At 41.1% G+C, this 23980-nt stretch overlaps 1 protein-coding gene across 2 annotated transcripts; it reads right to left on the reverse strand.

The window, feature by feature from the left end:
* Positions 1-2161: 2161 nt before the first annotated feature.
* On the reverse strand, positions 2162-4776 carry CALHM6 (calcium homeostasis modulator family member 6). 2 transcript variants are annotated; one of them, XM_031456204.2, is made up of 2 exons: positions 4663-4776; positions 2162-2658 (listed from the first exon to the last, which is right to left on the reverse strand). In XM_031456204.2, the coding sequence occupies exons 1-2, from the start codon at positions 4744-4746 to the stop codon at positions 2236-2238; spliced, it is 507 nt and encodes a 168-aa protein (XP_031312064.2). In that variant the 5' UTR covers positions 4747-4776; the 3' UTR covers positions 2162-2235. The 2 variants fall into 2 exon arrangements, with proteins under 2 accessions (XP_031312064.2, XP_031312063.2); XM_031456203.2 differs by lacking the exon at positions 4663-4776 and adding an exon at positions 3355-4652.
* Positions 4777-23980: the final 19204 nt, after the last annotated feature.

Below are 23980 nucleotides of genomic sequence, written 5' to 3' on the forward strand. Positions count from 1 at the left end.
TGTAGGACTGAGTGATGGGTCTCATGGGTATCCCACAAACTCGTGAAAATGAAATAAAGAAAATGAAGAAAAGTTCTTTGTTAACGGTAAAGCCCTATACCAGTATAAGGGTTCTTTTCAATCTTTTCCAATCATACAGTTAATATTCATGATTTATTATTTTAAAAACCCAAAGATCAAAAGTGCATTAGGTTTTAAAAATTCCCTGGCCCATTATCAGTCTCCAGAATTGACCAAATTGGACAATTTGGTGTTTATCTTTATATACTTTATGAATGTGTGCAATATATGTGTACACGTGTGTGTGGATTTTTTTAACAAAAAAGCGATCAAATCCTACTAGTCAGAACACTATATAGTAATTTTTCAGGAGGTAAAGTGTCATATATACACATGGAACAATGTTACTTTATGTGAAAAAGCTGCAGAACTACATTTATAGTATGTTAATATTTGTGTACACATAGAGTAAACGGCTACCTCTGGGGAGAATATATTGCGAAGGAATGAGGTGATTTCCTTTTTCCTTAACTCAGTCTCTACCATTATCATTTTTTTATCTTAAGCATATATACTTCCACAATAATTATTAAAGACTGTGCAAAAGTGGAGCACAAGTCAATAAAATGGAGAAAATATGATAGTATACAGAAGTGTAAATGGTAGACTAGAAAAAAAAGTATTGAAGGGAAGAACATATAAAGGAAATTTTAAAATGAAATAGAGGAAGCAAAAATGAAAGTAGGCATGATATGATTTTTAAAATTATTCAGTAGGGAACAGAAAAAAACTGATTGTGCAAATCCTGTAGCCAACTTTTTGCAGTAGATGACTCTCAGCAACAGGATATTCAGCCCTGCTGACTAGTCCTTTTTAATGGCCCCTGTGCAACAAAGAGCAAATAGAAGCAGGTGCAAGCGTCAGCCAAAAGGGTAAATACAGTCTGTGCTCAATTGTTTTACCGTTTAAAGCTTTCATGTGTCATTTTTTTTTAATGCACAAAATAGCCATAAATCTGGAGAAGGGGCAGGAATGACAATCTAATGTCCCCTGAAAAGTTCCTGGCATTATCAAGCAACAGAATTTTATCTATAGATATTTTTGTTCTCAGAAACTCCTTGCATCTTTTCCACCAACAAATCCTGTCAAAATCTACCTTGAATCTGTCTTCCTTTTCTATCTTCATCAGTATCAACCCAGTTCAAGTTCATCCCCACCTATTTTCCCTGCAGTGGCCTCCTGATTAGTCTCTCCCTCTTCCCCTGCCATTCCTTTTTCCACAAGAAAAGCTGATCGATCTTCTTGAAATATTCCCAGGATGAAAACCAAAACCCTTTGCAAGACTTCAGGGGGCTGCGTGTTCTGTCCTTTGCCCATTTTCTGCACTCGCCTTTAAGGCTTCTAACTATACTAAGATCTTTCTCACCTCAGTTTTGCACTTACTGTTCTGCAAATTGAAACATTCTTCTCCCACTCTACAGATTTCAGTTCTCACAGACACCCCCAATCCCCTACTCTCCAATCTAAATCAGCTCACAATTTGTATTTCTCTGTTTATTTGTGTGGTATGAGTTCATCTGACTTCTCCCTGTTGAAATTGTACTGTTTATAACACTATCCTCTCTACTTTTGTGCATATTTGAAATTTACCATAAGATACAGCTTTAAAATGTTGCCTCTGATCCTACAAACTAAAAGCAACAGTTATGCCTGCAATTAGCCTAGTTTCTCAAATTTTGTATTTCAGAAAAAAATTTACTTTCCTTTTCATGATGATACTTTTGTATTTTTGTTTAGTAACCATAGCACAGCCATAAAATGCCAGTATTTTAAAGTTCCAAACGACGTGCCGACTGCATGAAAGTGAATTTGAAATTAACATCAGATAACCTAAGAGAAAGGTCTGAAGTTAATTGCTCTTTTGCTGTTTTTGCTACTAAATTCTTTTATTTGAAAGCAGCATTATTATTCAGTGAAAAAGATCCTAGACTAGGGACGTAAAACTTCTGATCTAGTTCCAGTTTGTCACTTTGACTGAACCACTTAAACTAGCTTCCTTTTTTAAAATACTAAAATAAAGAGGTAAAGTTCTAAATTTTTATTTGATTTGATTTAATATTCTATGATTCCACAATTTGGAAGACAAAAAAAAAAAAAGGAGTCAAACAGTACCAATGTTTATTTTTTTCATGAGTCAATAATTCAAAATAACTTTTTACCTATTCGCTAAAAAGGTCATAAGTCAGTAGTGCTCTTTATACCAGGTGAATCTACAAAGCTAAGAACAGGAACCACTGCATCTCCTTCAGAAGATCCGATACTCTGAGTCTTCTCTTTTCTGTTAACATATTTGTGCAGCGTGCTATAGTACTGTTCCTTGGGATTGAAAGTATACAGTGACGAAATTTGCTGCCAGTCTTTAATGCTTGGAATGTTGTATTCCTTTGGATGTGAGCACTCAAAGAAACATTTGATATTTTCTCTTGCCAATTCGGTTGCATGCTCTGTGGCTTGAGCTTTAAGGATCTCCTGCTCCTGTTCCACATAGATTTTCCAAAATTTCAGCCGCAGGAAACTAACTGGAGATAGGCATCGGCTGACAGAGGTACAAATCAGGAACACGACGATAACCACTGCTATCAGGATCCAGCCCGTCACCTTAGGAAAACACGACAAAATAGCAATTTAGTCACTGTTTTTTAAGAAAAATTTAAATCCTCAGATAAAGTTTGAACTACTCATAGTTACGATGATGAGCAAGCAACAGTTCTAGGTCTCAATCCCTTAAGACAAAGAAGTGGCAGTGACCTCTCGAGCCCCTCAGTACAACTGCTTGTTGACAAGACAGTCATTTTCCAAGTCACGTCAAAGGCCCAAAGAGGAGCTTACATGTTGCTCCCCTAGAACTCAAAACGTGGAATGTCGGCAAATCAAATGAGACAAGCATTCATTTCCAAGAACTTCTGAGCTTTATAAGCCCAGAAGCAGTGTGGGGTGATGGCTTTAGAGCCAGGAAGGCTCATTTTATTGTAGCAATTCTGGCTGGACAAATAGCTTGACCTAAACTCAGTGTACTCGCTATAAAGACGTAAGAGAATAATAAAGGGGGTAAAGGGCCTAGCAGGGCTCTGGCCCAGGGTGGGTGCCTGACACTACCTGAGTGCTTTCCTCCCTTTCATCGTTTTAAGCATTCCCCTATTGGCTCATTAGAAGCCAACAGCCAGTCTGGTCTGTTTTCTGGTGTCACAGTTGGGAGAAAGGGCACGGATTCCGACCTCCCCGGTCTGCCTCGCCAAAGCCGGTCCGTCTCCGACGCCCCTCCGCCCCCCACCCGCATCCAGCGCGGGCGCCGACCTGCGACTGGGCAATGAGCTCCTTCCGCAGGTCCTGCACGTCGGGCGCCTTGGCCTGCTGGCAGGGCACCAGCGGCAGCTGGACGGCGCAGTCCGGGTCGCGGCCGAGGCACAGGAGCCGCGCCAGGACCGGGCTTCCGCTGGCGGCGCACTCGTAGAAGGCGCCCCCGAGCAGCGCCACCGACACCCAGGTGAGCGGCGCGACGGCGGCGGCCGCGCTGAGCTGCGCGCACACCAGGGTGACGCGGAGCCCCGCGCCGCAGGCCGTGCGGGCGCCCGGCGCGCAGCAGCCGGTCAGCAGGCGCCAGGTGCGCGAGCTCAGCACGTAGCCCAGGAGGAAGAGCGCCAGCGCCGGCACCAGCAGGAAGACTAGGCCGTAGGGCAGGTTCCAGGTAGCGCTGCACGGGCACTGGAACACCGCGGTGGAGAAGATGCGCTCGCAGCCCGCCGTCAGCAGGGTCACCAGGCAGTAGCCCAGCGGGCTGTGATGCTTGAGGTGGAGGTCCAGCACCGCCCGAAACTTCTCCATGGGTCTCCCAGCCCAAGGCGCCGTGGACAGGCCCGGATGCTTCTGCCACTTCGCTGCCCGGCTCCTCGAATCATCTTCAGGGTCTGGGGTCAGGTCTATCATGCTCTGCTAAGCAGCAGCTTACGAAAAAGAAGGAGGGCTTCTCCGGGCTTCGTGAGCTTTCGCTTTCTTGTTTCGACCAAACTAGCAGTGGCAGACCTGAGCACACATACCATCGACATCCCCAGTGCCCGACCCTCCCCCTTTTCGGAGGCAGATGCACAGGTGCCCCCTAATTCCTCAGTTCAGGAACTCAGACAAAGGATAGGCCCCATTCCACTGTAATCTTGTTTCCTCCCAGCTGACAAGGAACCCAGGGACTTTCCTTGCCCTTAATGACTCTGTGCAATCATCAGATGGAAATAATACTTCTCACTAGGGCAAACTGCAGAAAACACCAGCTTTTCATCTGTTGCAGCCACTCTGGCTCCTAAACCCAACTCCCAGTCGGACCAAACAATTAGCAAAAAACAAAACAAACAAACAAAAAAACCCTTATCATTTACAGGAAATATGATTCCAGGACAAATTTCCAGTTTCTCTTTCATAAACTAAACCGCAACAAAGCCGTGCTCAAGTTCTAGTACGTCCATGAAGTTCTGTCCCTTTCCTGTCCCCCTTCTGAACAGAACTACCACTATTCTGTCCTCTGTCTGATCTCCCACAGGACATTAGCCTGGGTATATTATATTTTCTGCCTCTCTCTTTCTTTTTCCAGGTAAGTCCTAACATCGTCCTTACCTGTAATAGTGTCAAATTTTTACTCAGTAACCACCAAGTTGATTGGCAGGGGAGAGGGGCACATGGTTGTTCAAAAAACACCATCTGAACCAAAAAAAATTCAAACTGCAGCTACAACTAATTAAAACGTTGTTTCCTCCACTTTCAGTTTCTAAAAGAAGCCTTCCCCTGACACAAACTGTAACTTAACCACTTCTGTGAAACTGAGCCTTACTCTGGGTGGCTCTAGAGTGAAGTGAGGTGTACTTGAAAGAACGTGGGTTTTGAAGTCAGGTGCATTGTGCATGTTTTAATGTGTATGTGTGTGTGTGTGTGTGTTTAAGAAGTCAGCCCCTCTAAGACTCAGCATCCTCACTTGTAAAAGCAGGGTAGTAGTGCTCACTTTTGAAGACTGTTGAGACGAGTAAATTAAGTAGCATCTATCTGCAAAGCACTTTTATACACAAGATGTGCCTATTAACGAATGCTCAGTGTGAGGGATCACCTCTTACACTGCACATTTGGAAAGAGACAATAAATAACTGTATTGTACATAATTTAAGAATCCAAATGAATACTCGATTTTAGACCAAGGATTGTTTTCAGTGACTCAGTGATCCTGCCCTGCCTTAAGAGAACTGGTGTGCCTGTAGCTGTCCATTTCACTTTCACGAGGGTGTCTGGATATGGAGTCCGGGTGAGCAGGTCACAGTGAACTGGTCACTACTCGAGCCCAGCCACTAGGCTTGCCTTGTTTATCGGGGAAGAATAAGCAGCCTATAGAACCAAGTGAATTGTTAGAAAAGGGGCAAGAAACATACTATTCTTTTTTTCAGTCCAACCTGACTTCTAACCTCCCACCACCAGTGCCTGGCACAAAACCACAATTTCAATAACATTGTGATGAACAGCTGTTCTCACTGTGTGAGTGTTGAGAAGCTGTCCCCAGATCACAGTCCTTTTTGTCATGCAGGACAATGGAGGCCCTATTCTCTAATGTTAGACTAGGTACCACCCTGTAAACTTGCATCAAAGTTGCATATGTTAGGCAAATCACTTCTGCTGTGACTACCATCTCTATAATCCTACACCTGCAAAAAAATCTTCCTTCCCTTATCCCTTGGGTGACTCTCTTCTTACTGCTGGACTCTTCTTCACCTCCATCTTACTCCTCTGAGATGTTGCCCCCACTTGCACACTTTCCACATACCATCATGAACAAATCCCACTGTATCCACAACCTTTATGTAGATGGCTTTATCCAAATCTCCCTTAATTGTAACCTAACTAAAAGGTACCTTCCATTCTCTTGATTGAGATTGATGTGTTCTCCACATTCCTCAATAAGTGAGGGCTGGCTTTCTCCCATTGCTACATCTAAACCTGGGCTTTTCCCACTACTTCTAACAGTTTATTCTCCATCAAGGCTCAAGCTGTTCAGCATGACCTCCTTCGCCACCTCAGTCCCACTCTCTGTTTTCATTCCCTTCATTTATTAAGACTTTTGCATCTGGTGACAGCCTTCATTTTCTTCCTAGCCCCTGTCAAGGATTTGGTTTCAACTAGTTTTAGTTACTATATCGACTAGAGTAATTCATTTGTTAATCAATTTATTAATTAGTTCATTTTTCTTTCAATCATTCGTTTAAATGTTTAATAAGAACCCAGGCTATGCTAGGTACCTATAATTGGTATTATTGGATACAACGAGGAACAAGACGAACAGATATCCTGCCTTCACTGAGCTTCTGTTCTAGTGGAGAGGATATGGGTAATGAAGGGGAAAGTCCTCAAGGTTATGCAGATAATAAAAATGAAATCATATGGAACAGACTGTCCTAAGAAAGCTTTTGTGAGGAGAGGACATTTAAGCAGAAACTGCAATGACAAAGGCTCTGGGTGTAAAGAAGCTTGGTATTCTGTGGTTAGAAAGACAGCCAGAGCGATAGGAGCATTGAGGGGAAGGAGGAAGGTGGTGCATCGCGAGGGCAGAGCTGCGGGTGGCAGGTCAGGTTTAGGGGCTTCACAGATCAGAGTACGCAGTTTACAGCCCTGCCCCTGAAACTCATTGCTGACTGAGCTGCATCCTCGCCCATTACCCTGTCAGCTTGTGTCTCCAACCAGCACCTCGTGGGGTGGCTACCACTGTGCTCCTCCCGTCACAGAGCTCCCAGATACCGATGATCACTCTGTACTTATTAGAGGTTTCCGTAACTGTTAGAGTCCAGCTGCTGCCTGCCAGCCTGCATTTCCTCCCAGCAACTGCATTTGAGTCTAGTACCCTGACATCCAGCCTCACCATCTCTGGAGCAATGGGTGGTTCTAGTTCTGGGTCTACTGAAGAGTCTCCAACCCTTTACACTTGGCCCTGTTCTGAGAGGACATTGCCCAGAAGTTCAGTGGAAATAGAGTATTGTAGTAATTCAAGAGGATTCAAGAATTTTCTCGGACAGTGCACTAAATAATATTTGAAAGAACGTTACGCTTTTGAAAACCTATAATTTAACACAGATTTACTTTTGCTTTTAAGAAATGAGTGAGAGATTCTCATATTAAACACCATGGAAAAACCAATGGTTATGGGTTTTTATTTTATTTGTTTAAACTATAGTATTTATTTTCTCTGCACTATCATTTTCAGTGTCTGAAATGGGTACCAGAAACCACAAAACATTTTTCAGAAAAGAAAGCAAGAGAAACTCTTGAGAGGAAATGCACATTCACACTGTGAACCTGAAAGTTCCTTGTGGTCATCTTCAAGTGAGCTAGTTCTCAAACAATATTCTCTCTAGCTCTCAGGAGAACTCAGACCGATGAGATGGTCCTGCTTGATTCCAGCAAAGTGTCAGTCCTGGCCCCAAGACCCACGAGAGTAAAATCAAATTAAGGTTCATACACCTTTTAAGTATCTGCATGTGCAAGACACAACTTTAGATGCCAAAATAAGAAATCAGTTTAGAAAGTCTGACATTCTTAAGCTTAGAGAGTATCTTTCTGCATGTTATAATTTGTGGATATATTGTTTACATTAAGTAATGTATTTGAAAACCTGAAACATGTTATTATCTTAAGATTTTTGAATGTTTATAGAAGTTCTTCCTCTAGAAGTACAAAGCAGAAGGAGGGAAAGATCAGACCTTTTCCTGAGCAACAGGAGTGACAATCCCATGACATTTCAGATAACGTTTTTATATATCATTTTCCTTTTTTCTTAGCATAAATTTCCTAACCTATCAGAAAATTTTAATTCCCTGATTACATACCATCCAATTTTTTTTTCTTACAGCAGATGATTACCTCTGAGAACCTAGACATAGTCACTCTTTGTTGTCACCACCAACAGCATCATCTGATACCATAAAAGGCTATTAAAGTTCCCAGTTTTCCTTCCATGGCTCTTAAAACGTACATCTGCTAGGATTCTTGGTAAATTAAATTGTATTTTCCCATCGACTCAGATAATTATTTTAGAGGTGACTTTACCATGGGCTAGAACTTCACTGTCAAAGGCCATTTATACTTTGCTTCGTCACAAGCCCAGTTCCCCTGAACTCGAATTTGGCTTGCTAGTTTATGAAATATGATCAAAGATTTGGATTTCCAAAGATAATAATAATGAAGAACAAATAAAATTAAAGGATTAGGATAAAGAAAATGACTTAATAGGAGAAAATTTGGGTTTCTTCAAATTATAAACGTCACGATTGCAAAATGTCAAAAATTTAAGTCATCTCAAGGGAGAACTTAAACTGATCTTCCCAAAAAGAATAAATCACCTGAAATATGCTGCATATTTAAAACAATCACAATCAAGGAAATGTTGTAGAGAACTATTTGTGTAAATTATGGTGCATCTATGTAATAGAATATAAAGCAGATCCACAAGATTGAGGTCGATCTGTGCTGGTATGCTGAAAAGACAGAGTTGACATGGTAATCGAGAAAGGCAAGCAAAAACACTGTGTGCCATACAATCCATTTGTGCAAAAAAAAAAAAAAAAAAAAGAAAGAAAGAAAAATTTTAAAAAGATATGTCTCTTGCAGTTGCATACAATATTCTGCAAAATTCAAAAATAGTGTCAAGTATTTACCCCTGGAAAGTGGAGGAGAGAGAGCTGGGAATTGATGTAGAGAGAGAAACTTTTTGAATATCTTTCTTTAGTATTTGATATTTTTTAACATGCATGTGCTATTTCTACAATTAAAAATACTAATATAAAATGTCTTGATGTACTGAGAAGGTCTAAGGATCAAGTGTGGAAAGATGCTTTTTCAGTCTCTTCTTTCTCCATCTTTCTTTGCACTCAGGGCTTGTATCAAGGGCTGTTCCCTGAACCTGGAACTCTAATAACTCACCTCTTGTTGCCAAAAGTAATAAATCCTAGTGAGAAACTGACTGTGTTTGAAGAATGAGGAAGATAAAGAACTGAGTGTTTGAGAACTGAAAAGTGTCAAAACTCAGTAGGAGAATGAGAGGAAAAGACCAGATTTCTGTCTTTTCCATTGGGTGGCGTCTGTCCAAGCCTTGGGGGGATACACGATGGAAAGAGCCATCTTCCTCGTTCAGACAAGGCTCCAACTGTGCTCTGTGGAATCTTCTGCATGCCCACTATTGGGATAGAAACAAGGCGGAGGGGAAGGTGGGTGCAGTGGAAAGGAGGTGGGTGTGCAGCTGACTTGTGCAGCCCCTGGGGAGGACAGCCGTGAGCTCAGCCTCCAGCAGTTTAGAAACCACCATCTTCTCTCTTAAGTGTTGAGCCAGACAGGTTTTTCCTGAGTTTTAGTCAAGTAGGGGAAAATCTGGAAAAACTATAGTGTGTTGGTGAGTTAAGATAATTGTTTAATGCTGGCTGAGAACTGCTCCTGACCATGAGCAACAGAGAGTTTGGGAAAGGGAAGTGAGTGGTTCCTATCAGACAGAATTCCAGGCATCCCACTATCCCTTTCCTGGTCTAAAAAAGGTGCAAGAACAATTTTTTTTTAAGGAGGAAAGGAAATACCTTTAAAGTTTTATTATTCTCTTTTCATGGAAGGAGAGAGTTCTGGCAGACATTAGAAAGAACTTTGGTCAATTATACTTCAGTTAAAAAAAATGTGGACACTGGGAGGAAGTGCATCGAAAGGCTACTGATGCTATCTCTGTGGGGTGAGGATTATGGGTGCTTATTAACTTTTACTTTATGCTTTTATGTATTTCTAGTTGTCTGCAATAAACTTGAATTGCTTGTAAAATTATAAAGAAAACAATACATGTCATTTATAAAAAGCACTTTGGAGGTTTATACTGAACTGAAATGACTTCTGATCTATACACACTGACAAGTTATCTTCACGGCTACGGACAACCAAGCTGGAAGGACACGACTGTCTTCTCGATGGAGCCTGGCCATCCCGGGCGCCCACATGCCCTCGCTCCAGCTCTGCGAGCTGCGTGCTCCGCCCCTTTGGGATGTAACTCTCCGCTCTTCAGCAAGTGCTTGTCCATGGACGACAAACAAATAGGTCATGGTGTCTGTCTCTACGTGCTTTCCCTTAGGCAGTATTTGTGTCTTTGTCAATGTTTGGTTAATTATATAAACCCCCGTCCCCAAGGCATTTCCAGTTCTTTCTTCCTGTTTATTATAGACAGCGCTATGATCTGAACGTGTTCCCCCCACCCCAACCCACCCCACCCCAAATTCATTTGTTGAAATCCTAATCCCTAAAATTGATGCTGCTAGTAGCGGGCGCCTTTGGGAGGTGCTTACGTGGCGAAGATGGAGCCTTCATGAATGGAATGAGTGCCTAATAAAAGAGACCCTAAAGAGATTCCTAACCGCTTCCACCATGAGAGAACATGGAGAAGGCACTAGCTGTGAACCAGGAAGAGAGCCCTCACCAAGTGAGCATGCTGGTGGCGCCCTGATCTCAGACTTCCAAGACTCTACAACTGTGAGCGATGAAGTTCTGTTTTTTATAAACCACCCAATCAGCGGTATTTTGTTACGCAGTCGGAGCAGAGGAAGACATCCAGTTTTAGCAGCGTCATTAGATCCAGCCAGCCTCTAGGATGTTCTGTTGTCCTCTTCACTGTCCTCATGCCAGCCTGTTTGCTCATTCATTCACTACACTCTTGCCATACTAATTTTGTTTTAACTCCTCAGATATAATGAGCTCTTTCACGCCTCAAAAATCTTTACACTCAAACCTTCCTCTGCCTGGGATAGCTCTGTTAGTTCCTTCCCATCCATTAAGATTCAGCTGAAACATCACATCCTCAGAAAGGCCTTCTGCATTAAGTTAGCTATGTTGTCTTCACAATAACCCCCAAATCTTGGTTGCTTACTATAGTACATGTATTTCTCATTTCCAAAATATATGCTCCAGGGCACCTGTCTTTCATGCACTTATTCTGAATACATAGCACCTCGTCTCAACCCAAGGCCTCCTCCATGATGGTCAGAGCAGGAAGAGTGCTGGGGGTGGGGAGGGGTGTCTCCCAGCAGCCATTAAATGCTTCAGCACAGGCTTGTGGTCCACCTTATCACAAGGGCACAAGGGCATATAATCTTCTCATTTGTCAGAAGGAAAGGCATGCTCACTATTCACGGGCCACTCTTCTGTTTCACTCTTCTTCCCCCACCAGAACTCACTAACTTTCTTCCCCAAAGAAACAAACCAAAAGTCTGAACCAGTCATGGCATGGAGCTCACAGTCCAGAATCCCTGGGGAGCATGTGGTCATCTCTACATCAGATCCACGTGGGGCCCCTCTTCGTCTTCAGACTAGGACTAACCGTGATGGGTGAACCTGCTCCACACAGGCAATGCCCAGTGGAGGAACAGGGCCAGGACAACCACAGGACACACTACATCCTGATAATGGGAGAAATGGGAGCAAAGAGTGGGCCCCAACTGACCTGTTACAATTCTGAAATTTTCTCCTGGGTAAACACCATAGAGGCCCCTGTCACGGGGACTAGAAATGCTCTCTAATTCTCATGATTGCACCCTCTGGAAGGTCTTCTGTTACCTTCCTTGGCCACATACTTAGTGGGCATTTGCCCTTCTTGGGGTCTGAGCAATCTTCTTAGTCCGTGTGCCGCTTGTATAGTGTTGGAGACCGGAAGTCCAGGTGGGGTTGTGATTCCTTTGACAGAAAAATCTCTCCCAGGATTTCATAAGCTTCTTGTCTTTTTTATTGCAGTAAACTGTATTTGCCAATACCTACACTCACAGTTGTTGTCAAAACATGGTTCTCTGGTCTACTATATTGTTTTGCTTTCTTGCTTCAGTCTCTCTCTGTATACAGAGATACAGATACAGACACATCTGTCTCTCTCTTGCCATTACAGGTACCCTGAGTAAACATGAGACTATGGTTTTCTGTAGAAAAGTCATGTTTTGACCTTTGTCCTAGCTTTTTATCCAACTGAATATCTTAATTGTATCTATGTTATCAATAGGTGTGGAGACTCTTACTTTTAATTTGGCCTCTCTGTGGGCTTATTTTAATGGACTTTGTCTTTCAGGGCTTCCTCAATTTCTGTCTTAGTGTCTGGAGTCTAAAACCTGTCAGGTTTTCCAATTTTGCAAGCCCCAATTTTCTGAATTATCTGTATGTTCATCTCTACTCACAAATCAACCAGTTCCATTTTGAGCTTATAAAGCCTTGCCAAACATAGCCAGTAGCAACCAACACACACTAAAATTATTGTTTTCCAATTTTTTCCCCTTAGAGTGACATTTTTTTTTTAGCTACATAATCTTCTTTCCAAGTCAGTGCAGAAGTCAGTTTTATCAACAACCACATAAGAAAAATTGCCATCTCTCTAGCTTCCATAATCAGTTTCCATGCTGTCTACCACTGGACTGCTAATGTATTTTAAGAAAGGAAGTGAAACTTCTTTAAGAATCTAATAATAAAATACAGAAAAATAATTATTTACCTTTGGTTTCTGCCTACAGCTAAAGTACAAAGAAAATCCCTCCCTTAAGGAAGTCAGTTATGTGTAGAAATGGAAAGATGGTGGAAAAATGGGGTAAGTAGTAGGGGCGATGAGAGATGATTTTTATTATGAAAGTGCCCTGTTGAGGTTCCAGTGTCTGGTCAGAACTAGTCATAAGGCTCCACCTAACTGCAAGGGGAAGGGGAAATATGGTCCTCTCCCATGCTCTAGAGGCAAAGAGAACTGGACGTGGTTGAGCCCGAGGAGTCTCTACCACGTCTTCTATTACCAGACTTTCTAAATCTCCCCATCCATCCCTTGATGTCATATTTGTTTCCTTATTACAGATAACAGTTTTATAATCTTTTATTTCCTCCTTACTATGTTTTTCATCTCTGCAACTAGATTACCCATTTCATGAGAGCAAGGATCATGCTTGATTTAATCCCTTTTTTGTTACACAGGTCTTAGCATAGTACTTAGGACACTATAGGTGTTCAATAGCTATTTGTGGGGAAAATGAGTGAATGAATGAATGAGAAGCAGACTTGGATGTTCTCTACTCTTACTTCAGACTCAGCACTGTGGCTGCTTTATTTAGCTCAGGACTTGAGCCCTTTTGCACATGCTATCCAGCTCAGAATAACATAAAGCATCTTGAATTGCCAGCTTTGTGACAAACAGTAGGTAAGTCTATCCAGACAGGAATAGGGAAACACTAGGGAGATGACAAGGCCATGGGGCAGGTCCTAGGTACAGCTGCAGAGCCAGCTGGACACCCACTCCCACCCACTGTCATCAGAGTCTCCAAGCCACAGCGGGGGATGGTAGAGCTGGAGGCCTTGGCAGAGCAGACTTGCCCATGGGTTCCTCCTGTCCTCCTTCCCACCCAGATCAGCCTGGTTACTCAGCAGAGTTGTCTGGTGCGTCATGCTCGACTTCCCCACTACCGTCCCCTTTCTCTGCCATCTTCCCATACCCACACACAAGTGAATGGCGGAGAGCAGGGATTCTTCTTTGTGGTTCAGCTGTTGACAGCAACCAAAGAGAAAGAACTATTTTCCTATATTTTACTATTAGATCCCGGAAAGAGGTTTCACTTCCTTTCTTGGAAGCAATGGACCAAGACTGAATAGATCTTGTTGACACCTAGAGTCAGAGCTTGACTATTTGTGACTCTCCTTCGGCCTCTACCTGACCCCCCGCCCCAAGTAGTGCCAGGCATCTGCAGCATTTCCCTTACTGAGTTTAGTTGGACTATTAATTACACACTTCTGGCTCTCTTCCTAACTCTATGAGTTCATCTGAGTCTCCTTTCCAGGTTCCTCCACCTCCCAACCATTAATATTGGTGCTCAGTAAAGTTCCATCTTTTCCACATAAACTTCCTGAATAATCTCCTTGGTTCCACCACTGACTAGATGGTGACCTTGGGCAAGTCAAATGACCTCTTGGTGTCTCAGTTCTCTCATCTGTAAAATGAAAATAATAATATTACCTGCCTGATTGGGTTGTTGTGTAGATTAAGTGAGTTGATACATGTAACACTCTTAGAACATTGCCTGGCACACAGTAAATGCTCAAAAGGTGTTGTCAATTACCCTTATTATTCTCCTTTTCCTTGGCTTTGAGAACCAACTGTATTTCCAAACCATTTCCAACTATTTTGAAATCTCATCTCCCACCCCTCCTTTTCCTAAGTTCTAGACAGGCATTTGTGATTGTCCAGTGGATATCTCCACTTATGTGCCCAGCAGTCACCTCAGACCCAAAACAGAACTCACTTTCCCCTAGAACTTATTTCTCCTCCAGAATTTTACTATCAGTTAAGGGTATCAGACTTTCAACCTAGAAGACGCAGTGCCACTCCATTGCCTGTGCAGTTCAGTTCTCCCTGAGGACTGTCCCTTAGACTGGACCTCTCCACCCTCACTGAAAGTAGACAGTCCCTTATCACCTCATCCCACTCTAGTTTATTCCACAGAGCCCTGTCAGAGTCAACTTCCTGGAAAAGGAATCTGAATATACCCTAGAAACTGTCCTGCACATGTGAACAGGGTAAAACACCTCATAGCAGTATTGTTTGTATTAGGCAAAAACTGGTAAAAAAAAAAATAATAATAATCAAAGAGCAAATATGCAACAACAGTAGACAAAATAAACTGTGATGTATTCAAGGAAGAGAATGCTATACAGCAATGTAAATAAATACTGCCATAGCAACAGTCAACGACAAGGATGAACCTTAAAAACATAATGTGGAGCAAAAGGAATCAAACACAAAGAATATATTCAGTATGACTCCCTTCATAAAAAAATTCAGAAACTGACAAAACTAAACATTACTTTGAGGATGTATACATAAATGACAAAACTATAGAGAAAAAGAAGTGCTTAGGAATCACAAGGAAAGTGGTTATTATCTTTGGGGCTTGAATAGGATTATGACTAGGGTGGGGAGGTGGGATAGAGGGTTCACAGTGTTATATTTCTATACCAGCGTGAGGGTTACAGAAGGGCTTGCTTTATAAGGGATGTTTGTGTCAGTAGTCTTCTGACTACAGGTTCTATTTCTCAACTTGTAAGGCTGGAAAAGAAAGAAATCAATTGCATTATTTTCCAGTTGAAAAGCCCAGTGTCAACAGGACAAGTTTCATACTCCTTGTGTTGGCACAGAAGCTCTTCCCAGTCTTGCTCCAGCCATCTCTGCCCCACTCCATCCCATGCTCCTCAGTTTCCAACAACAGTGACCCCCAACATTCCTGTACTTAACATATCATGATTTCTTCAACTCTCTGCCTTCTCACTCACTCTTACTGCTGCCTTGAATGACATTTTCCTGCTCTTCCCCTGGCAAACTACTCTTCTCCTTTCATTCTTAGTCTGATGTCATCTCTTCATTGTAGGCATCTTCAAAATCCCTATGAGTTAGTGGTTCTGTTTCTTTGCTCCCCAAATGCACCACAGTCATTCTTAATGAATCTATTACAGCATTCCTTTCCAGTGCCCTGTCTCCCCCACCAAACTGGGAGCTCCCAGAATTCCAGGACCTCCTCTTATTCATCACTGCATCCTTCAGTAAAATCAGTCATTCCCTTGTCCACAACTCTCCTCTCAGACCTGGAGTAGCCCTCATTACACTGCCTATTAGCTTTATCTCCCTACAGAGCTGTCTCAACCTATGTTATACAATTTTTGTGTTGAAAATTAAAGTGAGATAGTATAAGGAACCCAGCACAGTATTTAGAACATTTTAGCTTCAGTTACACTTTATGTTGGTGACGCAGACATGTGCTAGAGGGCGCTAATTCACCACATACTAGGCTATTGTGCTCTATGGGCCTTAACACTTGACTTGTTCATCTAACCAAGAATCAGGTATTTAGTAAGCAAATTTTCAGCTATCTTTATTCAATGAGATAAATTAATATAATCCAAACGTTGAAGTCCATTAACTTACTTGAAACTGTTTTCAGGAAGAACAGTCCAACAGCCAGATTGATGGCATCATAAACTTGTTTATTTCCCAACCTAGGGTTGGTCCAACTAGCAGTGGAAAAGCAGACAATGGTGATTTAGGCAATGCCCTCACCTGCACTAATGTGAAGAAACGCCAGACAAGGTGTTTTCTCAACTGTAAAATGAGACTAGGTCATCTTTAGGGCCCTTTCAACTCTAACATTCTATTATACACAATTCTAGCTTATTTTTTTAATTGAGGTATACTTTTTTTTTAATTATTGAAGTATAGTCAGTTATAATGTATCGATTTCTGATGTACAGCATAATGTCCCAGTCAGGCATGTATATATACATATATTCGTTTTCATATTCTCTTTCCAATTCTATCTTATTAAAGAAAGGAACAGGTATGGTCTCCAAAAAGATAAACACTCAACGAAGAAGTGGCAAAATTCAATCAAAAGCGAAAAACGAAGAAATTTTAGAATCTTCCAAAACAGAAGACAAAACAAAAAGTTCCATTTCTTTCTTCTATATAATGCTGCAGTTTAAAAATCAATGTGAGTGACAAACAACTGGATGTCTGAAAGATGTACTGATTGTAAAATATTTTTTAGCCTCTTCTATATCTTCACACCTGTTAGTAATTATTTCAGCCAAATGTTTGTCTTCTTTAGGAGAGGGGGATAAAGTGGGCTTATTTTATATAAAGTATTAGCTGGCCAATTGAAAGCATTATACTAGTTTTACAATGACTTCACTCATTTCAAAACCACAGACATCTATGACTAAAGGGCAAAGTCCAGAAAACAATACTAAATTAAAGAAGGATATAGAGAAATTAATAAATAATTTATTTTTATATTTATGAAGCTCTTCTACTTTGAAAGAATCGAAATACCTCAAGATGAGACTAGAAACAAAAAGCAGACGTCTGATTTTGCACTGATGCTCTATCTTATACTCTCTGTAAGCTGTCCTGCAGGATCCGAAACTATGACAGAGTTGTATTAATTTCTAAACTATGGGGATGTCCTTTAGTCTACTTTATTTTTAACCCCCCAAAAAAAAAAAGTGCTTGCTCTTTTCAGCTGCACAAGATTAAAGGTAAAAAATTTTGGTGAGACTAACTGTTCTGTTGTAACTATGTTCATAACTAAATTATTATAATGTGGCATTTTGAACATTCCAATAAATAAAGGCAAATATTAAAACATTGTTTTATTTTGAGCTTGAAGCACTAGCCCATAATAATTGCTGGCTGTGTGTCTCTGGTCACATTTCTTAACCTCTCTGGGCCTAGCTTCCTAATTTATAATATGGGACTATAGCTATTATCTTCCTTACATCCTTACAGAATCGGTGTGCAGATGTGTGCAGAGTTCTTGAACTCCACAGGCTTCAGTAAGATGGCTATTATCACCATTGCTCTCCAGTATGCTTTAACATGACAGTGGTATAAACATGGCCTGGGCAATGTTTTCATGAATCCTAGCACATTTTATAAAATAAGCCTGGTATGGGCTCTATCTTATTTACAAAACAAAATTTATTTTACAGAATTATCAAATACTCTTTCATTGCCTCCTTCTTCCTCTGGCATCTAAATTATTTTTTTAACGAAGAAATGATCTCTCCTCAGCAGTGGATTCACAGAGGTCCTCTCATCATCCATGAGGCTCAAAATATCCACTAGGCAACACAGAAACTCTATTTAGAAATGGAGAAAACATGCGCTAACTTACATGAGATACTCCCTTCACAGAGTCTTTCTCAGGAAGTCTGGTGTGCTCCAAGGTGCCATGGTGTGACTCTCCACATGTATAGGTGTGGCCGTAAAGCCAGCTGAATAACCAATCCTCCCAGCCACACTGGCCGCCCACATCCCCTGTGCCCACATCACATTGTCTTCTGTTCTCTAGGAAGTCAGCTGTGCTGGCGTGGCCTCGTTTGCTGGATTACCCAGTGTCGTGCACTTAAAAGGCATTCTCATGGCAATTGCTGAACCTTAGCAACAGTCTGTTGATCACTGGTGGTTTACAACATCCCACGCAAATGGAGTGTTATTTTAAGTTGTGCTTTGGCATCCAGGCTTTCTATCCCACTTGGGCCCACCACATGTATAACAGCCATATAGCAGCTGCATGTGTATCTTAACATCTGTCTTTCTCATGTACTTTGTCCTGGACATTCCATTTTAGGGCCACCATATAGCCCAGAGGTGACAATGTTGAAACAGCTCCAGGATCTAGTGTGTGGGAGGTTAGTGATGTCAGCTTATTGTGAGAGCTGGAGCTCTATATCTTAAGATCTTCTGAGGCCAGAGTCTTCTGTGTGCTCCACTCATGTGTTCAGCCAGTCAATTTCATCATGTGTTTTTTGAATACCATGTATGTGCCAGGTACTGTGTAAGAATCATGAATTTACAATGAGCAAGAGACACAATCCCTGCCCTCAAGGAATGTAGTCTAGTGGGGAAGACAGATGGAGTAGCAGTTTTTATAATCTCTTTATATGTCCTAAGTGTGAGCTACCCAAGGGCAGTATTCAGTAATAGCAATGTTTTAAATTGTTATTGCAATTTATATTCAACTTTGATAAAAAGTTCTGTGAATTTATCTTTCAAAGTAATCATATTTTCCTCTCTTCAATCCTTTTTTTGTATTAAGAACAGAGCTTTCCTCAATATCAAAAAATCTAAAAAAACGCAATCAAAAAATGGGCAGAAGACCTAAACAGACATTTCTCCAAAAAAGACATCCAAATGGCCAACAGGCACATGAAAAGATGCTCAACATCACAATTATTTGAGAAATGCAAATCAAAACTACAACAAGGGATCACCTTACACCAGTTAGAATGGCCATCATGAAAAAGTCTACAAATAATAAATACTGGAAGGGTGTGGAGAAAAAGGAACACTCCTACATTGTTGGTGGGAATGTAAATTGGTGCAGCCACCATGAGGAACAGTACGGAGATTCCTTAAAAAACTAAAAATAGAATTACCATATCTAGCAATCCCACTCTTGGGCATATATTGAGAGAAAACTCTAATTCAAAAAGATACATGGACCCCAATGTTCATAGCAGCACTATTTAAATAGCTAAGATATGGAAGCTACCTAAATGTCCAGTGACAGATGATTGGATAAAGACGATGTGGATACGTATACAGTGGAACACTACTTAGTCATAAAAAGGAATGAAATAATGCCATTTGCAGCAACATGGATGGATTTAGAGATTATCATACTAAGTGAAGTGAGTCAGACAGGGAAAGACAAAAATCATATATCACTTATATGTGGAATCTGAAAAAGTGACACAAAATGAACTTCTTTACAAAACAGAAAGAGACTCACAGACATAGAAAACAAACATGGTTACCAGGGGGAAAAAGGGGTGGGAGGGATAAATTGGGAGTTTGAGATTAGCAGATACAAACTACTACGTACAGAATAGATAAACAGCAAGGTCCTACTGTTCTTAGCACAGGGAACTATATTCAGTATCTTGCAATAACCTATTATGAAAGAGAATATGAAATATATATGTATAACTGAATCACTATGCTGTACACCAGAAACTAACACAACATTGTAAATCAACCATACATCAATAAAAACAATTTTTAAATAATAAAATGCTTTTAAAAGGTCAAAAAAAATGAACAGAGCTTTAAAAATATACACAGTGCTTAAAGAAATCTCCTCAGAACTCTAATAAATGGCATGGACGCATCCTTCTGTCAGTAAAACAGATTCCTTAGAAAGTAGAGTGAAGGAGCTAAAAAATTAAGAGTATCTGCACAGGAAGGCAATAAAGAGAGAAAAAAGAAAGGAGAATTTCTCTTATTTTACCAGTTATCTCTTATCCTGGACAAAATTAAAAAGCAATAAATAACAAATGCTGAAAAGTAGAAAAAGTGGAAAGTAGGGAAAACTGACAAGATGTTCCCCTCACACAGAAAGGTATTTCCAGTACCCTGTTATTACTATTTCTTTGAAAGAAAAAGAAGGTGCCTAAACCACCAAAAAAATTTGTGTTCAGAAAATAACTCCTAAATATATATTAAAATCACTTTTCATTGTTTAATTTGGAAAGTGCTGGGATGACTGAATTGTTTTTAGAAGCTCTTGCCTTAAGAAATTCTACCTTAAACCAAAGCCTCAAAGACCCATCCCACATCGCTGGTGTTCCCTTTGGGACTTAGCACTAAAATTATATGATTCTTCTGTGACACAGACTTCCCAATGAGACATGCAGAAGCACTTTTACTTTTCCCATTTAGAAGGTATTCCAACTGCCTGGATTAATCAAAAATGCTCATACAATTGGCTCTATTTTAAAAAATTAAAGGAAGGGGTTAGAAAGGATCTTCTTCTCAGCCTCCCTGTCTCCCTTCCCAGTCTTGTTTCCCACTCTCCATGACACACCCTACACTTCATCTACTCCAGTCTGGGGGAAGTCCCTGAAAGAGGCAGGAAGGAAATAGAAATGACAGGAAGATTTGGACAGTTTTCTAAGTTTATTAAGGGACAGTCAGGTGATTGGGGCAGAGCCAAGGCAGGTAATCTGCTCTTCTAAAGTCAACGGGACTCCGAGACACATACATCCTGAGGGGACTGTGATTCAGACAATCTTTGACCAATGCTTTGACCAATGCTAATGTTAGAGCAGGCAGATAGCTAGATATGAGCAGAGAAAGAGGGACACAGACCAGATGGCAGGAATTGGGCAGAAAGGAGGGGCACAAGCCAAATGCAGGAAACCACACATCATGTAAGCACCTGGGGTCCCTGGGCAGAGAAAGAAAAGCAGGAACCTTTGGGCTGATAAGGGGCCATACCTTTGGGGGTGATGAGTGGCCTGGAGACCAACAAAGAAAGGTGAGAAAATGCAGGAATTTCCAGGGTCCAAATGTAACCTTTTGCTCATTATGCCCTCATTTCAGTAAAATTAGCCTTGCAGATCACAAGTTCCAATCATGCACTGACTCCATGACACTTCCAATCCAGACTAAATAAGGACAAAATCCCTCTTCCCTTTGGGAAGGTGGAGTTGGGATGATAATCAGGAAATACGACCCCAAGCCCTTCCCTCCTCAATGACTATTCCGCCCATTCATTTTTACACCATATGTAACTAACTTGCCAGAGAAACACAGGGCAGCCACTCACCTGAGCCTGCCCGCTCTCCCCTTGAAAGCGTACTATCCATCCTTTAATAAATCTTCACTTTACTTTTTTTAACCACTATGTCTTATCTCTGAATTCTTCCTGGGACTGGACAAGAACCTGGAACACTGGCAACACATCCACCGGCAACACTCCCATAAAATGTACCTGCCCTTGGTCACATGTTTTGCCTCTGGGCTCTGCCTTAAATATCCCCTCTCTAGACTTAGTCAAGGGAGCTGATTATCTCCTACCTAGCCTCATCATCTCTCCCCATTGGGGGCATCCTCTACATTGAAGCTAAAGTTTTCTTTCTATAAATATATGATATCACTTGAAAGATCCAAATTTTATTTACAAACCAGAAATAGACTCACAGACACAGAAAACAAACTATAGCTACCAAAGGGGAAGAGGGGGAGAGGGGAGGGATGAACTAGGAGTTTGGGATCAACAGACACAGATTACTATATATAAAATAGATAAACAACAAGGACCTATTGTATAGCACAGGGAACTATATTCAGTTTCTTATAAGATACAATGGAGAAGAATCTGAAAACTATACATATACATGTATGTATATGTATAACTGAATTGCTTTGCTGTATACCCAAAACTAACACTGTAAATCAACTATATTTCAATAAAAAATAAAACTTTAAAAACCGTCTTCACAATAATACCAAAAACATTTCCCCTGAGCAGCAATCATGATTTCTATTAAACTTACTTCCTAATTGTCAAAAATTTGTACTTTTAAAAAAATAAGTTGAATTTTGCACTATAAAAGCAATACAACATTTTCTTTCAATCACCTAAAAAAAAGTCATGACCTCAACTCCTGAATGCAATCACTAGTCAGTTAGGTCTGTTTTCCCTCTAACCTGCCCCCATACATTCCCCATGCATACTCTTATTTTAAAAAACAGTAAAGCTCTTTCTCGACTAACAATGGAGTTATGTCCCAATAAAAAAATAATAAAATTGTCTTTTTAAAATGCAGGTCTGATTATTTAAAAAGAAAATCCTGCCATGGCTCCCCATTGCTTGTGGTGATTTCCGACCAGAGGGGAAACCCTCCCCTAGAGCAAATATTTGGAAAATAGGCGCATATCAGCACCACCTCAAGGATTTTTTAAAACCTCACACACACACACACACACACACACACACGGATGTGCAACATCATCTCTCCTCACCTGAGTCCTTTCACCCTGTTGAAAGTTGCTGCCATGCTGGCTCGTAGTGGGCATCTGTTGTATCCCTCACTTAGGCTGAAGCATAAAAAAGTTGAGAAGCCCTCACTGCAGAATAAAATCCAGCTTCCTTAGCGTGCTATACAAAGTCCTATGATATCTTTCCTCCCCGCTTTCCTTTCCAGCCTCATCTTCAACCACTCCTCATTACATGCCCTGTGGGCCAACCACGCCAGTCTGGGTGAATTCTTGAACGAGACTTGCTTTTCCACATTTCTGTTTCTTTATGCTATTCCATTTATCCAGGATGCATTTCTCCTCCTATATAGCTAGTGATGTTCTATTTAACCTTGAAGAAGGCACCAATAATTATATCTTCAGCCAGAGCCCATCCCGGGATTTCAGGCTTGTCCATCTCCAGCTGGATGGTTAGAAAGTATATAAGTTCCTGGACCCATCTCTCCCTTCCTGTTCCTACTTCAGCAGCCACATCTCAGGTAATTGCAACTCAATTCTTCCAACTGGCTTCTCACCTCAAAATCCAAGTTTGCTAGAACCCAGGGGGCCCTTGTAGGATCAGGTCTTGTTCCCACCCTTCTCCCCTCGCCCACTCTGCTCCAGCCATACTGACTTCCTCTTCCTGAAAGACACCAAGCACATACTGGCTTCAGGGCCTTTGTCACTGCTGTTCTGCCTGGACTGCTCTTCTCCTAGATGTCCCTGTGGTCCATGCCCTCATGTCTTTCAAATTTCAGTGCACATGTTCTCACATCTGAAACTTCTTTTCATAGAGTGGTACTGGTTCACCGTCACTTCACATCCCTTCTTGCTTTATTCCCCACAGTCCTTATCACTCCTTGACAGGGTGCATTTTTGTTGTGGTTGTGGCTGTTTGCCCTTTCCACCCACCCACTCTTCACATCTGAACATAAACTACATGAGGACCAGGTTTTACTTTGTCGTTCTCTCCCAAATCTCCAGTTCCTAAAATAGTCCCTGGCACATAGTAGGTGCTCAATAAACCCATGTTATTGTCATTCTTGCTATTCGTCAACTCACCTGAAAAAGTGATGTGGGGCTTCCAGTTAAACATACTGGGTTCAATATATGAACTTATTTCTGATCCTTCCTGAAGCCCTAATAAATTGACAGTAAAGGCATTTTAAAAGTGAAAAAGAGATGGGAATGGGGGCATCAATAGAACCTATTCTGACTGTCCTATTTAAAACTACACCCTCTCCTCAATCTCCTTATCCTGCCTTTCCCTTTCCCTCATAGCACCTATTATCTTTTAATAGATTATATAATTTACTTAGGAATTAGGCTAATCTTTCAGACCCATTCCCTAGAATTTAAGCACCAAGACAGGATCTTTATTTTATTCACTGATATAGTTATCCTAAGCTCATTTGTTGATGTGTATTCTAAGCACCAGAACAGTGCCTCGAGCTTAGTGGGTGCTAAAAAAAATATTTGTAGAATGAATGAATGAAGAATAGAATAATTCTAGATGGATAAATGGTAACTAAACAGGAGGCTGAAATCCAAGCCAGCAAGAAAGTGGGATTGGAG

Source organism: Camelus dromedarius, chromosome 6 (genome assembly GCF_036321535.1).
Source record: "Camelus dromedarius isolate mCamDro1 chromosome 6, mCamDro1.pat, whole genome shotgun sequence".
Classification (NCBI taxonomy): domain Eukaryota; kingdom Metazoa; phylum Chordata; class Mammalia; order Artiodactyla; family Camelidae; genus Camelus; species Camelus dromedarius.

Excerpts from the sequence above, each read along its gene's own strand:
- CALHM6 (XM_031456203.2), bottom strand. The coding sequence starts at position 3,984 with ATGATAGACCTGACCCCAGACCCTGAAGATGATTCGAGGAGCCGGGCA. Across the intron at positions 2,659-3,354 it reads AGCTCATTGCCCAGTCGCAG|GTGACGGGCTGGATCCTGAT; the intron begins GTCGGCGCCCGC and ends TGTTTTCCTAAG.